This window comes from Carassius auratus, chromosome 6, assembly GCF_003368295.1.
Source record: "Carassius auratus strain Wakin chromosome 6, ASM336829v1, whole genome shotgun sequence".
Taxonomy (NCBI): domain Eukaryota; kingdom Metazoa; phylum Chordata; class Actinopteri; order Cypriniformes; family Cyprinidae; genus Carassius; species Carassius auratus.
The window spans coordinates 26,258,127-26,279,229 of NC_039248.1; the positions used below are offsets into that span (position 1 = coordinate 26,258,127).

The following is a 21,103-nucleotide window of genomic DNA, read 5'->3' on the forward strand; positions in this document are numbered from 1 at the left end:
TTAGAGTGATGCATTTCAGAATTTCACAATTTATAATTGCATATTATATATTATTTATCAAACGTTTTATTATTTTATTTTGTTATTTTGATTGTTTTTCATTTAATATTTGATTTTTAATTGCATGTTTGTGTCATGGTAGCTATAAGCCAAAGTCTTCATACTTAAACGTCCATAACATGTTGTCAGAGTTGTTTGTTTTTCAGACATATGGTCACGTCTATGGCTTCACTAGCATTTTGACATTCTTTTCTCACCTTTTCAGTCATCGTTGCTTGTTTCGCAGGATTATTAATTAAATAATGAGTATTGCCATGTAATGTGGATTATTGTAATTTACAATATTTCTAGTGTCTTAAATCCAGATCACTTCTCACTGCAAGTTCCCACTAACCCCAGCTCACCCTGCACTGATCTGCTGCTTCAACACAGCTGGCTTCAGCTATACACTTGCACACTGTGATGACTGTTGAATCTGAATGGGATTAGAGTTTGTGTGATTCGGACTGTATTATAGGCCACCTATTATGTAAAATTCACTTTTGCATGTTGTTTGAAAATAAACGTGTGTTGGCCGTGTGTGTACAGTACACAACCACCCTATAATGATAAAAAAAAAAAAAATCCACCCGCTTCTTTTTTTCAGTCCCCACAAATTAGAAGCAGTGCCTCAGATCTAGCTGTTTGCAGAATCCATAAAATGTGATGTCACATTTTACAGGCCCCGCCCACAACTGTTCACAGACACTCCCGTATTAGCAGAGACCCCGCCCTGAGTGAGCTGCACACAATCCACCATGTTTATCTCCACCCTAGAGGATTTAAAAGCAGCCTTCAAATAAGAAAAATGTTTTCTTATTAAAGCTACAGAAGTTATTGAATCGAGAGCAGTGCGAGGCTTTCTGCTTTTATTAATGGCAGTATCTAATTTAAACATTTTTCTTTCACAGCTATTTATAGTTTAAGCGCAATAGAACATGAAAGAGAACTTAGTCTAACACTCGCATGCCATGTGACAGCTGCTTTCTGTTTCGATTGCTTTGGATGTGTGTGCTTAGATTTTAAATTAATATGGCTTTAAAATGCATGATTTCAGCAGTGTAGACATGATGATCAAAACCAAACAGATGTTGTAAAGGCACAGCCCTATTCTGAAAAAGGGGACTGTGTTTCTGCTTCCACTCAAAATAGGCGTTTTCAGAATGATGCTGTAAAAGAAATGATCTGTGGGGTGTTTTGTGCTGGGAAGACACACTCTGGGGACACCTGAGACTTAATAGGTGACCTTTTAAAATCACTAAATCTATAAAACTATTTTACCTAATCATCTTAGGGAAAAGTAATCCTGTCTGAGTAGGGATCTACAGTACAGTGTGTTTTATATGGGTGGAAACAAAAGTGCCCTCATAATCATCTCCAGAGGGGCTTTAACAAAACATTTTCATTTCTGATGCTGATCCAAGTGCATATATGATTGTGTGTGTGTGTTTGGGATGGAGGGTTGTGGCCCTATAGTCCTAACAGCACTGTCCCTCTCTCCCTGGCTGATGTCCTGTCCCGGCTTCTGATGACTGACTGCTGCCTGGGGTTGCTGGCTGTTGCAGGCAGGCCAGGTTTGTTGGACTGTCACTCGCAGCCCTGTCCGTCGCTGTTGCATGTGTCCCCCCGCCCTCACTGACTGATGATGTGGAATGGAAGTCATTTATGTTTGCTCTGTGGCTTTCAGGTATCATCTGGCTGGGTTTTGATGATGTCATAGAGTTGATCTTGGGTGCTGAATGAGGGAACCACAATCGCAAACATTAACATAGTTGTGAATGTGCACTAATTTAGGATTGCTTCTTTTATCTGAACAAACCCTTAGCCCAAATTATTGATTTCTGTGTGTAACTTGTACCACACAATTTGTGCTGTATATGTGTCCACCCTAAAAAACCATAAAAAATATATAATAATATATCATATAAAATAATGTGACCATGAACCATGTAACAACAGCCATAGGAGCTATAGGAACGGCCTAGGAACATGATAAAAAAACTTTTGCAAATACATAGCAACACTATTCAATTTGCCTTATTGTCACTGCACATAGTAAAATAACATTCTGTCTGATGAGTCTCAGTCACAAAAGAAAACAAAATAAACAACAACAATGAATAGTCACCAACAATAAATAACAAACAGCAACAGTTGCAACAAAAAGTGCAAATTATATATTCAGTGATGTTCTCAGTGAACAACTGTGGCAACTTTCCATAACACCCGAACAACCACTTAGAACTCCAAAGAAACCCCATGGCAAATCCAATATACTGATAAACACCAAAACACCTAAGAAACCACATATAAATGCCCTAGCAACCACTTAGACCACCTTAACTAACAGCTGCATAGCAATGTTATAAAAACATCCAGAACACTTAAGCAAATGCATAAGAAAACACTAATGCCCTAGAAACCACATTACAATGAGCTGGCAACCATCCATTGCACCCTAGCAAACGCATAACAAACCTTTAGCAACCATTTAGTAACATTCCGCAGCAGTTGCCTAGCAACACACTAATAATCATTCAATAAAAACTTCAACAACCACCTAGAAACACCCTGACAAGCACTGAGAACACACGCATGGAAGCCCCATAGCAACACACCAATAATCATTCAGAACACCTTAGCAACCACTACACCTCTGGAAATCACCTAGCAACACACCGATAATCATTCAGAACACCCTAGCAACCACTACACCTCTGGAAACCACCTAGCAACACACCAATAAACATTCAGAACACCTTAGCAACCACTGAGAACACACCTCTGGAAACCACCTAGCAACACACCAATAATCATTCAGAACACCTTAACAACCATTACACCTCTGGAAACCACCTAGCAACACACCAATAAACATTCAGAACACCTTAGCAACCACTGAGAACACACCTCTGGAAACCACCTAGCAACACACCGATAATCATTCAGAACACCCTAGCAACCACTACACCTCTGGAAACCACCTAGCAAAACACCAATAAACATTCAGAGCACCTTAGCAACCACTACACCTCTGGAAACCACCTAGCAACACACCAATAATCATTAAGAACACCTTAGCAACCACTACACCTCTGGAAACCACCTAGCAACACACCAATAATCATTAAGAACACCTTAGCAACCACCGAGAACACACCTCTTGAAACCACTTAGCAACACACCAATGATCATTCAGAACACCTTAGCAACCACTACACCTCTGGAAACCACCTAGCAACACACCAATAATCATTAAGAACACCTTAGCAACCACTACACCTCTGGAAACCACCTAGCAACATACCAGTGATCATTAAGAACACCTTAGCAACCACTACACCTCTGGAAACCACCTAGCAACACACCAATGATCATTCAGAACACCTTAGCAACCACTAAGAACACACCTCTGGAAACCATCTAGCAACACATGAATAAACATTCAGAACACCTTAGCAACCACTACACTTCTGGAAACCACCTAACAACATACCAGTGATCATTCAGAACACCTTAGCAACCACCGAGAACACACCTCTGGAAATCACCTAGCAATGCACTAATAATCATTCAGAACACCCTAGCAACCATATAGAAACACCTTAGCAACCACTGAGAATACAGGTACACCTTTAGAAACCACCTAGCAAAACACCCTGGCAACCACCCACAGCAGCCTAGCGTCACGGCGGTGTTTTTCTTCATGAAATGTGTGTGTAGTTGCGTATGTGATGCACCAGCTGGAGTCACAGTGAGTAGCATGATGGGCATTGTATTTTTGATCAGGTTTAGTCTGTCGTCTCACTCTCTCCTGTGGCGTGTGTGTCGTCACATGGCAACCTCATGGTTCTGTCGTTTCCAGCCTGCAGGTCGTCCTCTGCTCACCCTCCATTCATCCATCCATCCATTTCCACAGCTGTTCTTGATTCCCGTCGTTTCCCATCGCACTTTCCCAGCCCAGATGGAGACACACATGAGTGTGTGAGTGTGTGTAATGATCAGTAGTGTTTGTCAGACACTAACCTGCACCTGTCTCTGTGTCTGCAGGCGAACCTGGTGGCAGCGTTTGAGCAGAGTCTGGCCCTCATGACGGCGCGACTGCAGAGTCTGTCAGTCACTTCTGAGCAGAAGGTCAGTGTACAGAAACCAACATGCTGTTAGAGTTGGCACTGTCAAATTTGTGCATTTGCCTACTATATAAAAACTATTATTGAAATCAGTAAATCAGCATATGAAAATGATTTCTGAAGGATCGTGTGACATTGAAGACTGGAGTAATGATGCTGAAAAATTCAACTTTGATTATGCCAATAAATTACATTTTAAAAAATATTCAAATGCAAATCGGTTATTCTAGATTTCATTCTTCAAAAACTGGTTATACGCAAACTTACTGTTATTAGAATTTTAAATACTAAACAGTTAAATCTGCGAAATAATGTGAGTACTGTAATGTTCATCAGAAGTAAGGCACAGGGATGCACAAAACACACAAATGGCACAGTTTCATTAAAACTGACACCAAAAACAGCCAGAAAAGGCACTTGTGTTAGGTTTTAACAATGAAGTTTCATGGTTTGTTTGTGAAGAAGGTTCTTTTCAACAGTGGAATCAGATATGTTCATGTTTTAACACTCAGTAATATCTTTGGCTTAATATTTCAGGATTCCGAGCTACAGGACCTGAGGGAAACCATAGAAGTCTTAAAGGTCAAGAACACAGAAGCCCAGTCAATTATTCACGTGGCCCTCAATGTCCCCGAAACCACACCCAAAGGTTCAATGTTTTGTATATATGTACATTTATTCCTTATTTTGTGCATTAGGCTTTCTTTGTGGTTTTTAGACTTTTTTTTAGACTTGATGGAAGTGCGCGCTAAATTAAAAAAGATTTGCTCCTCAGAGCTGCAGATCGACCGTCAGAACTCGTCAGAGAGCATCTCCAGTCTGAACAGCATCACCAGTCACTCCAGCGCCGGCAGCCTGAAGGAACAGGAGGCCAAGAAGAAGAAGAAGAAGAGCTGGGTGAGGACGGGAACAGTTTTAGATGGTTTTATCTTGGGTTCAGGCTGATCCAGGCTGCTCGTTTAGCTGATCTAATATGTGTAATGTAGATGGTCTGTTTCAATGCTGTGATTAAGTATGACTGTGATCTCTTCCCTTCGCTTCCCTGCTCCCTATTTCACAGGTCTATGAGGTGAGTCGTTTTCCCAGCCCATCCCATCCACATCCATCACAATCACAGCATACTTAAAATCTCTGAAGAAATAATCAATATCTTCTTTGTCATTATATTATGTGGTCAAAAACTCAGTCAGTAAGTCTCAGCAAATTAAAATTGTACAGTATAGTCTGAAATGGATGTTTTCAGGATTAGAATCTGATGAATTTGTGTTTTAATAGTATATTCTGTACAATATATTAATAGACATACTGCCTGGAAAATTAATGTGACACATGATTGACAGGTGTCCTATTACTCTCCATCATTTCGTGCATTCTTTAACTGTTTGATATGTGCTTTGTGATTAATACTGTCATTATTAATGCCTGAGATAAGCATTATATTATGAAACTATATAGGGTGAACAGCATTTTAATTTAACATGTTCATTAACTATTTCTATATACTATTACAGTATTCCAAAAAAAAAAATATTTATTTATCTTATTTTATTTTAGTAATTTTTGTTATGTGCTTTTCTCATTTTTATTAGGTGTTAGGGTTTTTAAATGTCTATATAGCTTTATTTTATTATTATTTCATTGTTGTTTTAAGGGTTTTAATACTACTTATTACATTTCTTTCAGTTAACTTAAAAAACAACATGTCTAATTTTATTTCAACAATTTAAGTTTAAATTTCATCTAATGTTTATATTTTCTTTTATATTCCAGTTGAAAGTAATTCCAGTTTTATTTTCATGAACATTAACACTGCTGAGAAATAGACATTCGTTGCATTGCACTACCAATGCTAATCGAATGCTCTGCTTGAAGCTTTTTGGATCATTTTAGCTACAATTCATTGTTAAGATGTGCCATCACAAACATCAAATCATATATGCCTCCACTGTGATTGTGTTTTATGATTATGACAAACCTTGGATATGAACACTGTGAATTCATATTTGTTTTTAATAGACTCTCAATATGAAGTAGTCTTTAGCTGAGCGTTGACCCTCATTTCTGCTCTACATATAGCTGAGGAGCTCCTTCAACAAGGCTTTCAGTAAAAAAGGATCCAAAGCACCATATGCAGATATAGAGGAGATTGCAACGCCAGTCACATCCACCCCATCTTCACCCAAAATCCAACATAATGTGGATAACGCCTCCGCAAAGGCATCGACTTCAACATCGGGGTAGGAAATGCCATTGTTTATGTTCTTCACAAGATGATTTGAATTATTCAACGTCCACCTTTCATTGTTGACGCCTGTATTTCTGGCAGATCATGCGAGGGCTCTGAAGACACTGAGCAAGAAGAGAAAGTGGTTTCAGAGTTACGCTCAGAACTGTGGGAGAAGGAGCGCAAGCTGACGGACATCCGCCTGGAGGCGCTGAGCTCCGCCCATCAGCTGGAGCAGCTGCAGGAGGCCATGACCAACATGCAGGTGTGTGTGTGTGTGTGTGTGTGTGTGTGTGTTTGAGAGACACTGTACAGGTGAATACAAATATTTAACTGTAAAACTGATTTCAAGCCTCAGATTTTTATTGGTTGTCTACATGAGGGTTTTGTGAAATTGCTTTTGGCTGCAAATAAAAATATGTAAAATTAAATTAACTAAATAATAATAATATTTTTAATTATAGTGAATGAATTTAAAGTTATTATTATTGTTATTATTATATTGGTGTACTGGTTAGTTATTAATAAAAGGAAAAAAATAATAATTGCAAGTGATATATTTAAATATATGAATATTATTATATTAATATGTACAATTTAATTAATAATAACAGTGATCAATTCTGTTATAAAAAAATATTTGTTATTATTCTGTATGTGTTTAAAATTATTACTTTTGTTAATTGTTATTATTTAGGTGTTTTAATTAGTTAACAATTGTAATAAAAGGTAAAATTTTAAATTATACAGTATATTTTTTAAATAATAATATTTTTTATTGTTATATCTGTGTTATATAGGTGTTAGATATTAATAATATAAATAATATTACATTTGTTGTTATTGTATTATTATTGCTGTATGTATAATTTATTTAATACTAATCATTTTAAAATAATTAAAATTATATGAGATATATATATTAATTATACAATTATCATTTTATTATTTAGGCACACAGGTTAATAATAATAATAAAATTGATACATTAAATATGTAATACTTGGGTTTCTTCATTTAAATCCCTTAACAAATGCATTGAAAGATGACGGTGGAGAACCTGAAGGCGGAGAATGACCAGCTGAAGACGGGTGGCCCCTCCTCCAGACCTCCAAGCTCCACCTCCCAGTCCTCAGGGCTCGGTTCATTGGGCATCTCATCACCACGGCAATCTGTGTCATCTTTCGGCAAAACCGGCATGGGACAAAACGAGCCTTACCCAGGTCACACATTTACACAGAGATTTCATGCATGAAATATGAAGTTCTCACATCCAAACGCTCTTGAATTCTACACTTTCTGACTGTAATTGCTGATCATCTCACAGATGTCTTTCAAAGCCCCACCACGACTTTGCAGAAGGATGAAAATCTCGTCAGAGTGTTGGTTCGCATACCCCATCAGCACCTATTCAAAGACGTGAGTGCTTTACACAAGCATCTTCATCCTGAAGAGTCAGCTGATCGTACATTATAAAACCAATAGTTCTGATTCTAAATTTGGACTTATATTATATAATATATATATTAGCCTATTTATAAATATTTTGAATTAGATTGTATTTTTATAATTTTAGTTTAAGTTCTAGTCGTTTTGATGTGTGCTTGGACATTTGTATAATATGTAATCTTAATTATTATTTTTTTTCTGTTTAAATAATTTAGTACTGTAACCTAAACTTATTGTATTTCATTTACTTGTCAAGTCTGTGTTTTTAAGGTTTAATTTATTTATTTAATATTTGTTTTATTTCAGCTATATTTAAGTGAATTTAAAATATTATTAAATGTTTCATTTATAATTGTTGTTTGTTGAATTTGTAATATTTTTATATAATCTTTAATAAAACAAAGAAAATATTACTGTTTAAAAAAACATTATTATTATTTTTAAATAAATGTCGATTGATGTAATTTAAAAAAATAAATATTGAATTAGAATTAGAATTAATAATTATAATAATTATAAATTGTTTCATAACTACAAAAAAGCTGCTCTACTTTACATTTTTAAAGCTGATTTGAAAGTGTCTCATTGGTAGGAGGTGAAACAGCTGGAGTTTTTCATTGGCACGGTTAAAATCAGCGGACGGACGGACTGGTTTTCTCTGGACTCTGCAGTTATCCAGGCTTTTAAAGTGAGTGTCCTCTGCAGTCTTCTGCGGGACAGAAACAACCCCTCATTCAGACACAGAACCACTCAGACTTTGAGAATACTGTATAAAGAGCTCTTCTCCTGTCACCGTGTGTCTGTAGGAGTATTTAGCGGTGGTGGACCCCGGCTCCAGTCTGGCTCTCTCTCAGGACTCCATCTACAGCTACAGCCTGAGCCATCTGAAGAGGGTTCTGGGAGCGCAGCCGCCCGAGACGCCTCCTGTGCGCCTCTCTAAAGGCTCCTCCTGCATCAGCGTGACTCTGAAAGGTCAGTGTGTTGAGGCTGCTGGGTAACAGTGGAACATGTCCATCTCCAATCTTCTGCTGGAAGTACTGAGTCACTTCGAGCCACTCACTTAATACTGTTTAATGAACAACTGAAATGTGAGCTCTTGAGAAAAATGTAAAATCTATATTAAATATATATATATATATTATACATTTTTATATATTATATATATATATTACATTTTTTGATATAATATGTGACTTTGGACACAAAACCAGTTCAAAATTTAGATTTATACATCATCTGAAAGCTGAATAAATAAGCATCATTGATGTATGGTTTGTTATGATAGGACAATATTTGGCCGAGATACAACTATTTGAACATCTGAAAATCTGGAATCTGAGGGTGCAACAAAAAATCTAAATATTGGGAAAAGCACTTGCGATGCATATTACTAATCAAAAATTAGTTTTTGATATATTTACAGTAGGGAATTTACTAAATATCTTAATGGAAAATGATCATTACTTAATATCCGTATGATTTTTGGCATAAAAGAAAAATTTATAATTTTGACCCATACAATGTTTTTTAGGCTATTTTTCAACTTTTTTTAAATACTTAATTGTGGCAAACCATATTATATAGAAATATATATATATATATATATATATATATATATATATATATATATATATATATATATATATATATATATATATAGGGTGAATACTGGTAAAGTGGGACAATGGGTAAAGTGGGACAGTTAAGCTTAATAATTTATATCTTTACATGGATGTTTTTTTTACTAAAAATCAATACTGAGCTCATCAGTAGCAAGTATGTGATAAAAAAAAAAAAAAAAATCTGTGGCTATGACATCACTTCCGGGGTGTGGCACATCATGTTTAACAACCTTGCAGTGAACTGTGATGGTAAGTAAAATGACATAGCATTCTGGGGTAAATAATGTTAAGGTTATAAAAATAAAACAACTCATGGATCATTTGTAATTGTTACATATTTTGTTATAGGATGTAATGGTGAATCAGAATTTTTAAAAATCACGTTCATATTAATCTTCTTGGGGGGTTTTTGACACTGTCAAAATCGCAAGAAGAGATGTTAATGAAGGTTATTTGATTTTTTATTTTTTTATTTGTATGAAATAAATTTAACCCAATATAAAATTTTGTGGGCAGGCGAGGGAGGGGGTTGGTTGAATTTGCTGTAACTGCACCCCTTCTTAAAAAAAGTGATGTTTATGTTATTGTTGTTGTTGTTGTTGTTTATGTTGTTGTTTATATTTTTAGTGTGTATTTAATTATTAAGGCCTACACTTGAATAACAACTGAATGTGTTTTAAGTGTCCCAGTTTTCCAATAAAGGTGTCCCAGTTTGCCAGTAGTGCCTTGAAAATGTGGTTTGGGGTCATTGTGTGTTTGAGGAAGAGTCATCCATCCTGTGTTAAATGTTTCTTTCTTTTTTATTGTCTATAGTATAGTAGAGCTCCTAAGCTATTTAGAATAGTATCATATGAGCGGCTAAGACATTTGGATCATAATAAAAAAATATGCAGAATATAAATGATCAGAAAGTGTCCCACTTTACCAGTATTCACCCTATATATATATATATATATATATATATATATATATATATATATATATATATATATATATATATATATATTGTGTGTGTGTGTGTGTGTGTGTATGATATTTCATTTATTTATTTTTATTTTATTTTAAGTCATTTTAGTGTGTCAAATAAAATAAAACTCTTATTGTTATTATTATTAATAATAATATTATTACATGCACTGGTTAATGCTACTACTACTACTACTAATAAAATTACCTTTACATATTTAATATATAATTTTTATTTCTATATTTTACATGAAATAAATGCTTAATTGTGGACAGTTTTATGCCTTATTTCCCACATCTGAAATTCCTTCCTTTTACGGTTACAATTTCAAACACTCAAGTTTTACTGTCTGTAAGCTAGTAAATGATCTGACACAATTTAAATAAAAAAAAAATCATATAAAATGTAAGCCATTATTTTCAATAACCATCAACAAGCAATGTAAATAACCACAGGCCGCGCTGCAGTGTGAATGAGGTTTGTTCATAGCCCAGATCCCCAGAGAAGAGCAATCCAGCGCTAATGTTTCTGACTGTAACAGTAGCCAGCAGGAGGTGTGATTGAACAGCAGATCCACAATCCCATCATTCCTGCGCTTCCAGTCTGATATATGACCCAGGGAAGCAGGGCCATTACCCAGACTCCTCTGGGCTTGGTCTAGGTGTTATTTTAAGCACAGGCTGCAATTCAGAGTTGTTTATTGAGGTGGTGTGATGCTATAGACCACCCAGACTAAAGAAAACACACTCGTTTGTCTATTCTCTCGCTCGAAGAAGAAAATGTGTATTCCCTCTTTCTTCCTGTACTGCATAAAAAAATAGGCTACATCTTTAATCAGAAGCATTAAAACATGTCTTACAGATTAATGGTTATATTATCATCATCAGTCTGAATAGGGTGACATTATAAACATATAATGCAATGGTATATTTTTTTCCATTGATATTGTTCATTAAACTATTATTTCTATTGCACATTATATTGTTTTGATGCTTGATATCACTTGTAAAATTGTAAATAGCATGCAAAATTCTTGACTGATCAAAAATCAAGCAAAAAATATAATTAGAATAAACAACAGCCAAAGGGTCCTTGATTTTTTTACATTGGATTTTATTTATATACATTTTTAATATAGCACAATATATATTTATATATTTATTATTATTATTATTAAATAAAGATATATATTTTTTAATGCTTAAATTTATATTTGTAAATCTATATTAGAAATAACCACAATAAACCTCTAGCTTACTCTCCAATCTGTAAAAAAAAAAAAAAAAAGCTTGTTAATATCCCTATACACACACACACACACACACACACACACATACTGTATATACATATATAGGGGTATTGTACTATATTAAAAAGTCACAGCTTACTCTTGAAACTCAGCAAATTGCTTGTAGATGTCAGTCATTTGTTGCATCTGTAAGACTAGTATCGTAAGACATGTTATCTGTATTGTACTGATTTTCCCCTGACTGCAGGACTGAAGGAGAAGTGTGTGGACGTTCTGGTGTTTGAGACGCTCATCCCCAAGCCCATGATGCAGCATTACATCAGTCTGCTTCTCAAGCACCGGCGCTTGATCTTATCAGGTCCCAGCGGCACAGGGAAGACCTACCTCACCGGCCGGCTCGCCGAATACCTGGTGGAGCGCAGCGCTCGAGAGGTTACACCCGCCATCACCACCACCTTCAACATGCACCGCCAGTCCTGCAAGGTACACGGACCTTCAGACTCTCCATATTCAGAAATATCAGATTCGAACACAACTTTTGATCTTCTGTAGTACAACTGATGAACTAAACTGAGCTGAATAATGAAATGCATTATATTTCAGGTAAATCCTGTTCTTTTGAACTGTGTGTTTGTCGTAGAATCCTGAAAAAAAATTACACATCAATAATAATCGAATATGTCTCTTAAGAAACAAATTAGCATATGTGACCCTGTATAAAAGCAGTATTAAGTCGCTGGGGTGTATTTGTAGTAATAGCTAAAAAAAACATTATATGGGTCAAAATTATTGATTTTTTTTAATGCCAAAAATCATTAGGATATTGAGTAAAGATTATATTCCTTGAAGATATTTTGTAAATCTCCTACTGTAAATATATAAAAATTTAATTTTTGATTAGTATTAAAATTAGCTTAGATTAGTTTAGAATTCATTTGGACATAGTATTTCGATTTTTTTGCACCCTCAGATTCCAGATTTTCAAATAGTTGCATCTCGACCAAATAAAATATTTCACAATATTACTGTTTTTGCTGTACTTTAGATCAAATAAAAGCAGGCTTGGTGAGCAGTTATGTTTTAATATGCATAAATAACAAATCACTTAAACCATAATGAACCCTGTCTTGGGGACTTAAAGTCTGATTCAAATTATAGCTGAATCAAATGTGTTTCATAATTGATCAACTTTGCAACACTGACGTCGTTATTGAACTAAATTAAATCAATTGAGCTGCAAAATGACACTGTTGTCTTCTGTAGAGATTAATATCGTGACAGTTTCTACTATTAGAATATATTATAATAAAGATATCATTTTAAATGAGCAATACAAAATTGTCATAATTAATAAATGAAATGATAAATGAATTATGACACTGTTGTCTTCTGTACAGCTGAAATTGTTTCATAACTGATGTATTTTGTTAAATTTCCACTGTTATATTCTTATTTGTTATTGGGAATCTGCTTTAAAACAGTGTTGCAAAAAATGCTGTATAAATAAAAGTGATTCGACCTCTGACTGTGGTTTTGTCTTTGTATCCCAACAGGACCTTCAGCTCTATCTGGCCAATCTGGCCAATCAGATCGATCGGGAGAGCAGCACAGCTGAGATCCCATTGGTAATCATCTTGGACGATGTGCATGATGCAGCATCCCTCAGTGAACTTGTTAATGGTGCTTTAACCTGTAAATATCATAAATGGTGAGTCTAGGAAAGTCTACGCCGACATGACTAATGGGTTTCCCAGTCATCTTAAAGGTGTCAAGAGTTGTTTTGTTTCTCTTTCTCAGTCCATATATAATAGGAACAACCAATCAGCCAGTGAAGATGACCCCAAACCACGGCTTACACCTCAGCTTCAGGTTGGTACTAACATACACAAGGTCCTTTTAGCTTCCTGTGGAGTGTCAGTGAGGAACAGCTGGGACGTGTTGCCCTCCCGCTTTTGTTTTCATTGTCACTTTAAGTGACACTAACATGTGCTTGCCTTTTTACTACCTACATACTACGAACTGATTTCTTATATTTTATAGTGTTAAAATTGACATTTTATCATCCCTTATACTGTATGGCCTGACTCGCATTTTCAACAAATAATGACAAACCACAATTCTAAGCATAGAAGTGCTAGTTTTCGCTCGCCTCTTTTTTCAAACCTAAAATATAACGAATATCAAATGATGTCACTATAAATAAGAGTTGCATGTCCGTTTGGTCATTTATTTGACAAGCAGGGTAATATACAGTCAGCTGGTCATTATTGCAAAAGGAAAAAAAAAAAGCTCTTCAGAATAATATAAGACCTTCATCAATGGGTTTGTGGTTTATTTTTACACTACATTAACTTTTATATTTTTACACACACATTTATGGTATAATAGGGTTTCATGTTAGCAAATGAGATATACGCAAATTTGCTGAAGTGAAATATTTACTTACTTTAAATGTATTGTATTTCTGATCAAAGCTGTATTTCCAGCATCATTACTGCTGTCTTCAGTGTCACATGATCTTCAGAAATCATTCTAACATACTGATTTGCTGCTCTTCTCTTGCTCTTTACTGTTTTTGCAGACACCTCATCATTTTGTGATCAATAGAAAGCATTTCAAACAAACTGCATTTACTTAACAATATAATTTTTTGGCACATTATAAATGCCTATGCTCTCACTTTTGATCTATGAAATGCATCCTTGCTGGATAAAAAAAAAAAAGTGACCCCAAACGTTGGAATGGTCCTCTATTTATCCGTTTTCATATTTGTTTGACATGTTTCCTCTATACAGGATGGTGATGTTTTCCAATAACGTCGAGCCAGCAAACGGATTCCTAGTACGTTACCTGCACAGGAAGCTAATGGAGGCTGAAGATCCCAGGAGCGTGAAGAATGAAGATCTGCTGCGGGTGCTGGACTGGGTGCCCAGACTCTGGTACCACCTCCACACCTTTCTGGAGAAACACTGCACCTCCGATTTCCTCATTGGTAAATTTCATTTTTATATAGGCACCATATTGGATTTATATAGCGCATAATTCAGGGAGCATTTCATCTACATGTGTCCACAATCTGTGTTTGCCGTAGGTCCCTGCTTCTTCTTGTCCTGTCCTGTAACAGTAGAGGAATTCCGCACGTGGTTTATCGATCTCTGGAATCACTCAATCATCCCATACCTGCAGGAAGGAGCCAAAGATGGCATTAAGGTGGGTCAGAGTATACCAAACTTGAAGTTTAAATTTACGCTGTCGGTCAGAATGCAGCTTCCTAACTGTTCAAGGGAGCAGTTTTTGGTGGAATCAGTGTGAATGTGTGCGTCTGCAGGTCCACGGGCAGAAGTCGGTGTGGGAGGATCCGGTGGAGTGGGTCAGAGGGTCTCTGCCCTGGCCGTCTGCTCAGCAAGACCAGGCCAAACTCTTCCACCTGCCTCCCCCGAGCACAGGCCCCGGCAGCCCCAGCCAGCCAGGAGACGATCGGCCGCATAAGGAGACGCCACCCAGCTCCATCGAGTCAGATCCACTGGTCAGTGTGTGGATTAGGGCTGTCAACTTTAATAAAATAATTTTATTTTTAAATTAAAATTAAATTAAAATAAATTTAATTTAAAAATTAAATTAAATACAAATTAAAATTTATGCATTTAGTAGACGCTTTTATCCAAAGCTACTTATAGTGCATTCAGGCTATCAGTTTTTACCTATCATGTGTTCCCGGGGAATCGAACCCCCAACCTTGCTCTTCCACTTGAGCTACATGAACACTTATTTATTTATTTAAATCTATACATTTTCTGTTTATATACACTATATATTAGGGCTGTCAAAAATAGCGCGTTAACGACGTTAATTAGTTGTTTGTTGTTAATTACGTCAAATTTTTTAACGCATTTCACGCATGCACAGTGTGACACATTATTGAGGTCAGGAAAGTCTCGTCGATCTCTGAATTCTCAAGATAGTAAAAAACAGCGGTGAGCGCCGCGACAAAAACACAGAAGAAGCTTAAGGATTTACCCCAGTTACTCTCAAGTACATTCATACCAAGCTCGATAAACAGAGACGACTTTGGTAGTTGATACGCTGGAGCTTCTTCCTGTTATAGCGTCCTGTGTTTCACACTGCGCATGCGCAGAGCGCCTACATGCAATGCAGCGAAAATTACAGCTGTTTGAAAAAGCATTTGCATTTTTACTTGGTTTTACTGGCACTTGAAACCTTCAGAACGTGAAAATATCGATCCTAAAGTATTGTGGCAGAGCAAATGAACACCTCCCAAAAACAAGAGTGTCATTCATATTGCTTTTTGATTATACTACACTTCAAGTAAAGTTAACCTGTGGCAAATTCAATTGAATAGGTCTGATTTGGGAAGGCACGCGTCTCAATAAAAGGTCTAACAGCCAATAATCAGAGGAAAACCGAAGCCCTGAGGTCAAAATAACTGCCTGTAGAGCTTAGAGCCAGGATTGCATCAAACCTGGGGAAGAGTTCAGAAAAAAAATTCTGCTGCATTGAAGGTTCACAGAATCACGTAGACATTAGGATTGAGTAATCTCTGCTCCTTTCCCAGATGGCTATGCTGTTGAAACTACAAGAGGCTGCCAATTACATCGAGTCACCAGAGAAAGAATCAGATCCAAAACTCCCTCCTCTCTGAACATCTCCTCCATCTCTCCTGCTGTCCATGTCCAGGTCCAGCTGCCCCGCACCTGCAGATGACACTGTACTGTTACTATAAATGCTGTTGGTGCATTTCACCCACTCTTTTATTATATTATTCATCCAACCTTTCTTATTTCAGTGGAATGTCCCTTACAGAAAAGCACTGTGGTGGTACCGTGGTTCAGTGATGCTATCAGATGGTAATACCGTGGTACTTTCTCATACGGGTAGTTGACTTGTTCTGCAGCATGACATGCTGTACGACCATTTTAAACAGCATTTTGCTCTTTTAAAGTTATTATGCATGCAGCATGCATAATAATGAATGAGCTTCTATGAATCGTAAGAGTATTTGTGCTTGTAAAAATGGATTTGTTGCACCTCAGGACCTTTAAAGTGAACTAGTGATGGCAAAAATAGTGGTTATGGCAGGATAAAGTTCAGGAAGAAATGGTAACCCATTACAGCACCTATAACTACACTTTACTGTATTCTGTACATTTATTACAAATATTGGTGTTGATCCATAAAACTGAGTAAATAACATGGTATTATCTTTTAGTGACCAAACCATGGTAAAACCACCACAGCCGGTTCATCCATGGTAAATTTTAGTTTTTACCATGGTACTTTTATGTAAGGGCTTGCAAAAACAGTAATTTGTCATGAAATGTAACTCCTTCTCCTAAAAAAAAAATTAGGAAAAATGATCATTTTATAGCACTTCTATCTGCATATTTTGGTTTTCAGACGCTTTGGTACACATGTAATTCTCTTCGCGGGAACTTTTACTGTTCCACTGCTGCCCGTATTAACAACTCAATGATACAGGTGCTAAAATCACTAGTGTGCGAGAGTGGCTTCATCTCGTGGTAATGAATAAGAGCCAACATGGGAGATATTGGGAAATATTACGTCTCACTTAATAATGTAACTCTTTACAGGCCACTTTAGCCTATGCTGCTTTTTGTATGTTTAATTTCTTTCAGGTTTGAATATGGCCACAGCATAAGCTAGTTTAACCCCAGAAACAATTAAGCAGACCGCATTAAACCTTTTCTTCTTCTTTCTAACACAGTGAATGCCTTACAACAGATTCTAAGTGTGCTATCATGTTCCCTTTTCACTCTGTAGAGTTAAGCAAAGTTCAGAAATGAAATTCCATAAAATGAATCTGAATTAAATTGGAAACGAACAGGAATTTACTGAATTGCATTTAAAAAAAGTCTTGATGGATTGTGATTTGCAGGAAACAGCTGAATGATATTTTCAATCTTAAAACTAAACAGGCTGTCTTTGAATTTCATTCCATTTTAATTCTAATTCCTAAAACTAAAATTGAAAGTATGATTCTGCATCCTGTTTCGAAAGGCACTTAACAATAATAAACTGAAGCTTGTGCTCCCTCTAAAGTTCCCACTGTACACAAAAGCACCTCAGTAACATGCTGTAAAGATCACTTGCATTCGGAGAGACGTCCCGACCACAAACGGGCCATTTCTGTGCTCTTTGATTTACTGTAATGATACTGTAGAGATGTTTGGCTTGGCTTTGGCACTGATCTCAGCTCAGGGGTTTGGTTATCTCAGGCCTCTAATTAGATTCAGCTACAGCTTCCTTCTCAGTTACTGCTCTCTTTGTAGCAAAACGGTGCAAATGTAGAAAACCAAATATTCAGTACGAGCCTTTCATTTGAAGCTACTAGAGACTATCACCCCCAATAAAGTGCACACGGATGCAAAGATTATTTGGTGCTATTCTGTATCACTATTGGAAAACCTGACTTGGTTTAGCAAGAATCGCACTTGAAATCCATTAGCCTTACTCTTGTAGTATTTAAGGGGATCTTTACATACAACCAAGTAATCATTTTATTTATACAATCCTTTTAGTCGTAGTTTTAGAGCTTAGTTTCTTTAGATGTAGTTTAAACATTGCACTAAAAATCCACCTCGATATCGCTATGTCAAAGTAAATCAACCTCCTAATGTCTAAAAACATATCAAACCGCGCCATTTCTCTGAAGCTTACGATTAATATCAGAGTCTGCAGTTCTGTTGAGCACTAACAAGAGTAGTGTACACTACATCGATGCGTCCTCAGCGCTCACACAGAAGAGGATTGGCTCTCAGAAAGCAGTGGTGGACCAGTAATTTCCCATCTCTGTACCTGAAACTAGTATCCAAACACGCATGTAGCTAAAGTTAAAATCTAACTCAAATCATTCCATTCATTTCTATTCATCTATACTGCATTATCATCACTTTACACAGTGTAAATATGATTTTTGTAGTTCCTTCTCCAAGAAATGAGGGTTTGTGGAGTCTATTAGCCAAATAGAGAGAGACTCGTAATGTTCAAGATGGCAAAATGATTTAGTTATTTTAGCCTCCTTCAGTTGCGCCGCTGCTGCTGCTTCAAGTATAATATGTGACTTTTATATTTGATTACATTCCAGACGTAAGACAGTGTGTCAATGGCTTTTGTTGCTTATCTGCTGAAGATCCTAGTTGGCCATTTGCAGTTTCATTTTATATCAATAAATGCCACTGCAACAAAATATTACATTTCATAACCGTAGCATGTTACAAAACCGTAACAATTACCACTGATATTGAATCTGGATCAGTGAATAAAACTAATTTTCGAGGGAATAAATCTCATTCCAGTGTTTTCATTGTCAGCAGCTATTCTTTGTTTTAAAAAGACGTTTATTAGTGTGACTAAAGCCGCTGAACACTGTCTGCATCATGTTTCTGGTTATTGTGCCTGTGACCGTGTGATAGCTGTGCTGTGTTGTGCAAAGTCCCATTTAATGCGACAATTCAGCAACTTTTTACTGTCTACTTTGTCTGTCCTTGAATGGTAATGACAGCACATGGATGGTGATTGGTAAAACTGGATTTTTATGCTGATTTCACTGTCTATCGCTCATATGCTTTGGTTTGTGTCTTCTTCTGTTGCTGTTTTCACTCTTTAATGCACCTTTTTATGTGGACTATATTGTTGCAATAATTTGTTGTGTGTTAAACAGAGTCAGGAACTCCGTTTGATAAAGACTTTGGGTGATTGTATGCCTTGATGGTGCTGTCTTGAGGTCAGGGTTAAATGAATGAGAACTTACAGTAGGCCTATATCATGTGGTGTGCTTTTATGTAAAGTATTTCAGAGAGGAACAATGAGAAATATAAAGATAGTATTACAGATACAAAGTGGTGAGAAGTTGCTGAATGGTCCTTTCACTTCATGCAAAGCTTGATATTGATTCAAAAGTCCAATATTATTGCATAAAAGGTAATATGACAGTAGAAGATGTAAGTTCCAATGTGCAATGGGTTTCTAAATGTCGTAAACGCATGTCACCTTAGTGTGAAGCAGAATTACGGATGTGTTCTACCTAATTTGGGGTCATATAAAAGGAATGATATAAGTTTCTTTTTATTGTAATGTTCCCCCAAATGATTGTTTGTACAACTTCATTTCCATTTTGTACAGAACGTTATAAATGTAAACATTGTACATAGCGTGGCCCTGCATTTGCAACAACAATCATTTAAGAAAAATACATAATGTCATTAAGAAATGTGGTTTGTAAGGAAGACGTGTGCTTTTGTTACCGATGGAGTGGCCCGGTACATAAAGACTGTCATGCTTTGGATGTTCGGAATATGACCACCAAGACATTGTCCATCTGTCATAATAAAACCACAACGTTCGTTAACTGTGTTCTTTGTTGTGTCTTTTGTTTTCACATGCTTTGAAGTAAAGTATGCAAAACTATTAAACTACCTTTGTTCCTTAAACATGCATGTAATTTGTGGAATTTAATAAGTTTAGTATGTACCTAATTTTCGGCAAAATATAATTTGTATAATTTCTAATCTACCGTTTGCCATTACTAAAGTCTTCCTTGTGCAATTTATGTAGGCTACTTAATTTTCTTTATTCAACATATGAACTGTTTCTAAATGAAGCACTTAACACTATGCACTTTTATTTATATACCTATGCATGTACTCAACCATGTGTTTGATTTAAGGTGCTTTGTCATTAATAAAAGGAGTCTGATAAAGTTGAGTGCATGAGCTGTTCAGCATTCCACACTTCAGGGGCATCCCAAATCACATAATTTAGCACTAATAGTGTGAGTATTGTGTTTAAGCTGAAAATTCCAGAAAGAAAAATTTTGCACTTTAAATGCCCGGATGATGCACTTAAGTAATAAAGTGTAGAATGTTGAACACTTCATCCCCTCAACTGTAGCAGCTTTAATTACGTAGCGAGGGAGGAGGGGCTATCAAACTCCGTTTATAAGTTAAAGAAAAAACTTATATAATTCATATGGTCGACTACATAGGTTATAAGTGCATAGTGTAATTTTCGATCAAGTGCATCATCCGGGTATTTGAAGTGAACTTTTTCTTTTTTTTGGAATTTTAAATGTGAACACACTGCAAACCCTTTTTATGAAACATCTTAGAATAGTGCATAAGTACCCAATTTGGGACGCACTTTTTAGGCTACATCTTGTCGTTACTAAAGCATTTAAATGCTCTTAACTTTTTATTTTCTGAAAATAAAAATCGGTTTAGTATGTATAGGCTACTTAAAATGCCGTTCGCCCACGCCTCAGAAGGCTACTCGCACACTTCTTATCGACAGTGACACTCGACTGTGAGTAGCTACAGTGTTTATACAGCATAAGTGAGCGTGATGCTGAGAGCTCTGCTCTCTCACTAGTCACTTGAAACTCTGCAG

At 36.2% G+C, this 21,103-nt stretch overlaps 1 protein-coding gene across 1 annotated transcript in view; it reads left to right on the forward strand.

The window, feature by feature from the left end:
• nav1b (neuron navigator 1b) overlaps positions 1 to 20,069 on the forward strand; it is a 66,161-nt gene extending 46,092 nt beyond the window's left edge. The window contains 18 exon segments of the mRNA XM_026266104.1: positions 1,605 to 1,613; positions 4,090 to 4,173; positions 4,707 to 4,818; positions 4,945 to 5,066; positions 5,230 to 5,238; positions 6,246 to 6,406; positions 6,496 to 6,658; positions 7,439 to 7,616; positions 7,721 to 7,812; positions 8,435 to 8,530; positions 8,649 to 8,814; positions 11,928 to 12,163; positions 13,234 to 13,388; positions 13,478 to 13,549; positions 14,476 to 14,672; positions 14,772 to 14,890; positions 15,009 to 15,206; positions 16,254 to 20,069. Coding sequence (XP_026121889.1) covers positions 1,605 to 1,613; positions 4,090 to 4,173; positions 4,707 to 4,818; positions 4,945 to 5,066; positions 5,230 to 5,238; positions 6,246 to 6,406; positions 6,496 to 6,658; positions 7,439 to 7,616; positions 7,721 to 7,812; positions 8,435 to 8,530; positions 8,649 to 8,814; positions 11,928 to 12,163; positions 13,234 to 13,388; positions 13,478 to 13,549; positions 14,476 to 14,672; positions 14,772 to 14,890; positions 15,009 to 15,206; positions 16,254 to 16,340 — 2,256 coding nt within the window. The 3' untranslated portion in view covers positions 16,341 to 20,069.
• Positions 20,070 to 21,103: the final 1,034 nt, after the last annotated feature.